At 39.6% G+C, this 7,306-nt stretch overlaps 1 protein-coding gene across 1 annotated transcript; it reads left to right on the top strand.

The window, feature by feature from the left end:
• Positions 1-5,872: 5,872 nt before the first annotated feature.
• Positions 5,873-6,836, top strand: LOC311581124 (olfactory receptor 52B2-like; the record flags this gene model as incomplete). The annotated part of the gene is made up of 1 exon (XM_084753152.1): positions 5,873-6,836. The coding sequence occupies one exon, from the start codon at positions 5,873-5,875 to the stop codon at positions 6,818-6,820; it is 948 nt and encodes a 315-aa protein (XP_084609278.1). The 3' UTR covers positions 6,821-6,836.
• Positions 6,837-7,306: the final 470 nt, after the last annotated feature.

The raw sequence follows: 7,306 nt of genomic DNA, 5'->3' as shown, positions 1-7,306 counted from the left end.
ATGGTTGTGAGCAACCATGCGGGTGCTGGGATTCAAACCCATGTCCTCTGTAAGAGCAGCCAGAGCGCTTAACTGTTGAACCAGCCATCTCTGCAGCTCCTGCAGGTGGGAGTTCTGAGATGTACCGGATTATGGTGGCTCTGGTTTTCTCAGTGGATTCATCCACTGACGGACTTATACCTTGGTGTAACTGTTGGGAGGTTGCTGAGACCATTGTTCACCTGCAGTTTCAGCATACTAGTACAAAGGCAACATTCTCTTCATGTTCCCTCTCCCTCTCCTCCCCCCCCTCATGCTCTTGTGTACATGTTCTTAGCTCCTCCCCATCTACTGTTTCTTCTTTCTTTCTAGAAATTTCTATGTATATTGAAGAGTTGTGTGCATAGGTACACACTGAGTAACAGAAGCTCAGATTCACTTATGTTTGTGTACATCATTATCAGATGCATGTGCAGAGATTGTAGGAAGGGTTTTCTCTGGTTTCTGAGCTGGTGATCTCTGGAGATTAACTCTGCTGGGGTTTGCTTCTGTCTAACCAAGCCAGACACTCTCTATAGAATGCTGGGGAAGAAGCTGTTTCCGGACCCAAAGGATTCTAAGATGAGGTACAAATCTCACCCCACTCCACTCCAGAGCCTGCCTTCCATGTAGAGGAAGCACTTTCTCTTCAGCTGGGGTAAGCTTCTGGGCTGTTTGGGTCCTAGGATTTTTAGGTTTTCCCTGCATGATGCTGATTTTTTTTTTTTTTTTTTGGTTTTTCCAAGACAGGGTTTCTCTGTGTAGCCTTGGCTGTCCTGGACCCACTTTGTAGACCAGGCTGGCCTTGAACTCACAGTGATCCACCTGCCTCTGCCTCCTGAGTGCTGGGATTAAAGGCGTGCGCCACCACGCCCGGCTTGATGCTGATCTTGATAGGATCTTTTGTGTCCTCTGGGGAGTGAGTGGGCTATAGCAGACGCACCCTTTTGATGTCTTGAACTGCCATGTTGTGCAGGATTGGGACTAGAGTTATTTCCCTCAGAATACTAAAGTAGCTTAAATTGTTGAAATATTGGAGGCAGGCATATTAAAAATTATAACTCCAGTTTGCTTAAAACATTTTCACTGTTACAGAATTAGGATTTATTATTATTTTTCTAGCTTTAATGGAAGAAATTTACCAAAAGAATTTAAAAATTAAGTTGTATAATCAATAATAAAATTGGTTCTATCACATGGTCTAGAATTGGTCATTATTAATTCATAAAATTATGAATATGGGTTTCCTTTCATGCTTCAGATATGGCCCAGTATTGTGCTGTCACTTACTTATCTGTATTTCAAATTTTGATCCTTTGTTCATTGTAGAGTTTTACCTAGATTTTTTGTTTTTGTTTTACTAAAATATTATTTATCTTGATTAGTGACTTTTTCACAAGATACATTTCTCACTCACTTTATCTTAGGCAATTCAACACCTGGAAGCCCAAGCCATAAAGAAATGATCTTTATTATGTGTTGAATCCCTATGTAAACTTGAGACAGAAACATGGTGTGTGTACATGTGTGTGTGTGTGTGTGTGTGTTTTGGATGTGCACATGTGTGTGTGCATGTCCTTGTGCATGTGCAGAGATCAGAGGACATTCAGTAAGTACCCTGTCCTGTCACTCTCTGCCGTATTCCGTTGAAGCTGTTTCTTGCTGAATATGGAAGACAGGCTGGTGGCCAGCAAGCTTTCGTGATGCTCTTATCTCCAACCTCCATAGTGCAGGGATTACAGACGTGAATGACCATACCTGGCTTTTTCAGACAGAGCCAGTGTGTAGATTTTTATTCAGAAACAAAAGGTAAAGACAATCCTGTCTGCTCAAGCCAAAGTGGCTTTGCATTTTCTGTTGCCTATAATGTAGTGTGCCTCACAGACAGAAGCTTCAGTTGTTTTTCAAGAGTCATCCATCTTGTCTTGTGAGACAGCCTTTCACTGAGACCTGGGGCTTGTAGAGTAGTGAGGCTGGCCTCTAGCAAACCCCAGTGATTCTCCTGTCTTCACCTTCAAGCAATGGGATTGTGAGCACATGCCACCACATGCAGCTCTTTCTGTGGGTGCTGGAGCGCAAATAAGATCCTCGTGCTTACCTGAGTATGCCGGGGATGCAGGTTAGTAGCTTCCAAATGAGAGGATGACAGAGACAGTTTGCTGCCTGAACAGTCACCCAAAATTCTCTATAATGCTGGAGCATCATCTTCAGCCTTCTGGCCCAATATATCTGACAGACATATTTGTGAGGCAGGAACTATTGAGGACTTGCTTACCCTATCTTGGCAGAGTTTGGCTGTTGACTCTGTCTGCATCCAAGCTTGCCCTTTTTAAAGGAAGAATTCTGTCTGTGGTAGAAACGAGGACATTGTTTGTCACAGTTGAAGCCATCTCCATAAGGAGGTTCTCTGATGCTCATCAACCTCTTTGAGGTAGGCTGGGTATTGCCAGGAGTTATCCTGTCTCATAGTCAATGAATCTTTAAAATAATAAAAACATTTAAAATGCCATATTCTGTATGTCTCTGAGGTTTTTGAAGACCTTCTAACTATTTTACTTTGTCTTTCTATAGAATCATGTATATCTGTTGTATCTAAGATGTATATTCTTGTGATAAAAATATACTAGTAATTGATATGATCATGATTTGATCAACTAATAATTAACTTATATAACTTATTTATCTTAGACAGCCTGTAATTGCACTTTCAAGGAATTGGGAGTAAACTTTGTATTATAATTGAGTTATATGGGTATAATACCTCATACTAGAGTAGAAATATACCTAATGTTTGTGAAGAATAATCTTACATTTGAATTCTATACCACTGTATCTAAAATTAAACTTATTTTTCATCTATATATAAAATTATATATCAGTGATTTAAAAATAACCTTTTCAAGTCTCTCATGGGGTTGAAGACAAGATAGTTTAGTTTTACAACTAAGCTTAGTTGTTTAGGGGTTAAGATGCTTTTAGGTCTAGATAGTTGTTTTAAGTTGATAATGATGAGATATGATATATATATATATATATATATATATATATATATATATATATATATATATTTACATTCAGAATTTTAGACTCACCAAGATAGGGAAGATGGTTTCTTCAAGGCTGTCAAATACAAATAGCCGAAACACTAAGAATGTAACATTCATATAATTCCTGATTGTGTCATGGTTCTTCTTGTTATAGGTAGTTTGTTGTATATATGTGTAAAAATATAAATGTATAGGTAAAAAAAAGTTTCATAAAAAAGAGGAGGGAAAACAATAGATGTGAAAACAACAACAACAAAAAGAAAAAACAACAACAAAAAGATAGGGTTGTTCTTCATAATGTTTGATTTTTATTTTAACATTGGATGGATTTATTATGATGATTTAAAATACACTAACACAGTTAAAAATAAAAAGATCCTCATGCTTGTTGGGCAGGTACGTTACAGAATGTTATCATCCGTATCCTGTATCAGCTTCTATACATTAAAAAAACAAAAGCAAGACATTTCATTGCAATATAGGTACCCTAACCTATAGCCTTAGGGTAGTTATGAAGTCATACAACTAATTTGATACCGCAGGAATGTAGATGTCTGTAGATTCTCTTACTGTTGCTGTAATTTCAGAAAGTAGATGGCAGATGTTACTGAACAGAAACATCACAGAGCTAAAACTTTAAAAAGTGCCGGGCCATGGTAGAGCATCCCAGCAGCATCAGGAGGCAGAGACAGGTGAGGCTCTGAGTTTGAGGGCAACCTGGTCTACAGGGTGAGTTCTGGGACAGCCAGGGCTACACAGAGAAACCCTGTCTCAAAAACCAAAGCCAAAACCAAAGGCAAAATAAAAACCCAAAACCAAACAAACCTAAACAAAAACCCTGAATGAAACCAAACCAAGCAATCGAACAAACAGAAAACAGCAAAACCAACAAACGTTTAAAAGCTATTGTCATTGCTCTCCAAAGTGGCCTTAGGGAGTTACCTGTCTCCGTACTGGGAACTGTTTTCTTATGTTTTTAAGATGACATAGTTTTTCATTTCTTTAAATTTTATGGGATTGGACATCTGTTCGTATATATAGTCTGATTGTGTTATAGTATATGTCACCCACTTTGATTCTTTGCATGTTTGAAAATATTTATTAATGTATTTCACCAACTTTTAGTATTTCAGGACATTAATCTTTTTCCTATTGCAAGCTTCATATATATCTTTCTTCTAGAATTTTTTGATATCCTCCATTCTTTCCTTTCTTTCTTTGTTTCTTTGTTTCTTTCTCTTTTTTTAAACAAAATTGTCGGTTGGTTGCTATTTTTTAATGGGATTTGGTTCTCTTATTTTACTTAGATCTTTCAAATGCCAAAAATGTTTTACTTTGAAACACTTATTTTAATTTTAAATATTTTTATAGTTTTGCTATTTAAGCACAACACCTTATTGTCAATTTCTATTTGTTGGGAAATAATCTTATTCTCTTACAAAATGACATGGCCAAATATCTCAACGACATTAATTGAATAGATGTTTTCCCCCATTAGACTGAAATTGTAAATTCCAAATTTATTTCTATTAGTTGTTTGGATATATGTTAAGTTGTTCTGAGTCATTCACTAACAGTAATTAGTATTGACTTTGTGTTTCTCTGCTAGACACTGTGTGAGGCAGTCTGTAATGCAAATTGTATTTTATTTAATTCTGACAAGAAAAGTATGACTAACTCAAAATTATAGAACATGCCAAATTTCTAAAATGTAAAAAACTTGTATTTTGAAAATAAATTAGTAACAGAAATTTAGAAGCCTTGGATGTAAACTGAGGGGGGCTTCTTGGGTAGTAATAGATAGAACAAAACCTGGAAGGCTTTCAAGGTAGAAAAATTTGTTCTAGATCAGGAAAGTGCTTGCCAAAAGTGATGAAAACTGGCAAATGCAAGTTCTGAATGGAGCAGGTAATACTGTAAATTAGCTTTGACAATGTGTCTAAAGATGAAGAAAAAAAAAGAGTATGTAGGATTGTGGAAGGTTTTCTTTGCTTAAAGAGTGTTGGCTTTATCTTGTAGGTTGATGGGGTTATTTAAAAATAATAGGGCCTGGGGAGGGAGATGGCTCAGTGGGCAGGAGTGCTTGTGAAAGCAGGAGGACCTGGGCTTGCACCTCCAGCACCTGTGTAATTAGTTGTGCATATGTGTAGGCACCTGTAACTCCAGCATTAGGAGGCAGAACAGGAGGATCCTGTGTGTTTGGTTGCCACCCAGCTAAAACTACATGCTTCCGGTGCAGTCAGTCTCAAAAAAGTGGAGAGTGACAGAGAGGCACTGATGTCTTCTTCCTCTAGCCTTCTCATGCATATGTGTGTGCGTACACACACACACACACACACACACACACCCCCCACACACACACATACCCACACCCACACACCCACACACCCCACACTCCTGGCACCCATACCTCACACACACACCAAAACAAGCCAAACCATAAAAGCATTTTGCTTAGAGCCTGTCACCAACCCTATATCAGAGCTGCTGAGTGTAAAGGGGTGACAACAGGAAGCCTTGGCTAGCACAGCAGGCAGCTGTAATGGAACGGGTGAGTGATCGAAGTCTGGGAAAGCGTCATGTGGAAGTGAGAACACGGATGTGTATGTGGGTTCTAGACATTTCTGAGGTATGGTCTGGAATACTTGTTTCTATTTGCAATGCTAATGTGGGAAGTGGAACAGTAACAGACACTTTGAGTCACCCTGATGTTTGCTGGCCCTCTGCCAGAAGGCACAGCTGCTCTCCATACTGCCTCTCCGTTTACTTAATTGTTTGGTCTTCACAGGGCGACTTCAAAAGCAAGCATGCTTGGAGATAACTTCACCATCATCCATCCAACTGTTTTCATCCTACTTGGAATCCCAGGCCTGGAGCAGTACCACACCTGGCTTTCTATCCCTTTTTGTCTCATGTACATCACAGCAGTCTTGGGAAATGGAGCCCTCATCCTGGTTGTCCTGAGTGAACGCACTCTCCATGAGCCCATGTATGTCTTTCTATCCATGCTGGCTGGCACTGACATTCTCCTGTCGACTACCACTGTGCCCAAGGCCTTGGCTATCTTTTGGTTCCATGATGGGGAGATCCCCTTTGATGCTTGCATTGCTCAGATGTTTTTCATCCATGTTGCTTTTGTGGCAGAGTCAGGAATCCTTCTGGCCATGGCATTTGACCGCTATGTGGCTATTTGTACTCCTCTGAGATACTCAGCCATCTTAACTCCTATGGCAATTGGAAAAATGACCCTGGCCATCTGGGGACGGAGCATCGGAACCATTTTCCCTATCATATTCCTGCTAAAGAGGTTGTCGTACTGCAGGACCAATGTTATTCCACACTCATACTGTGAGCATATTGGTGTAGCCAGACTGGCTTGTGCTGACATCACCGTTAATATCTGGTATGGCTTCTCAGTGCCAATGGCTTCAGTTTTGGTAGATGTTGCACTCATCGGTATTTCTTACACTTTGATCCTCCAGGCTGTGTTTAGACTTCCTTCCCAGGATGCCAGGCACAAGGCTCTCAACACCTGTGGTTCACACATTGGGGTCATTCTCCTTTTTTTCATACCATCATTTTTTACTTTCCTTACTCATCGCTTTGGCAAGAATATCCCCCACCATGTACACATTCTTCTAGCCAACCTCTACGTGTTAGTTCCCCCCATGCTTAACCCTATCATCTATGGTGCGAAGACCAAGCAAATTAGGGATAGCATGATGCAAATGTTGTCAGCTGTGTGGAAGTCCTGAGAGCAGTCACAGTTCATAATGCCGTTGCAGTTTCTCTTACCAAAAGGAGAGAAAGAGAACTTTTCAGGAAGTCCCCATGTTCAGGAGCTGTGTTGTCTGTTGCAGAAAGCAAATTCATGGTAGAATAAAACATATATGAGTTTGAATCTTGGTTCTATTACATTCTGAGCCATGGGGAGTTAACATTTTTTGGAAATTTAGTCTTAACCTATTAAAAAAAAACTTCTACCTGGGTCCTCAGCTGAGTATTTGGACCACTTGGTTTAATGGCTGGCATTATACGGGTTCTCAATAGTGGCAATTCTATCTTTAAGTGTGTTGGCTGAAAAACATATTTTCAATTTTACTTATGTGAAATTTCTAGTGTGTCCAGAGGCCTCTCTTTCCTCTCAAGCTTGCCTTCTCAGACTATACCACAATCATCCTCTTGTCCAGCATCATGGCTGCCATCACTACACAGCTGTAGTAAATATAAAATTAGATGAA

This window comes from Acomys minous (genome assembly GCF_964271855.1).
Source record: "Acomys minous genome assembly, chromosome: 2".
NCBI lineage: Eukaryota > Metazoa > Chordata > Mammalia > Rodentia > Muridae > Acomys > Acomys minous.
Note: the sequence above shows the minus strand (reverse complement) of the source record. Positions and strands in the feature narration are given on the sequence as shown.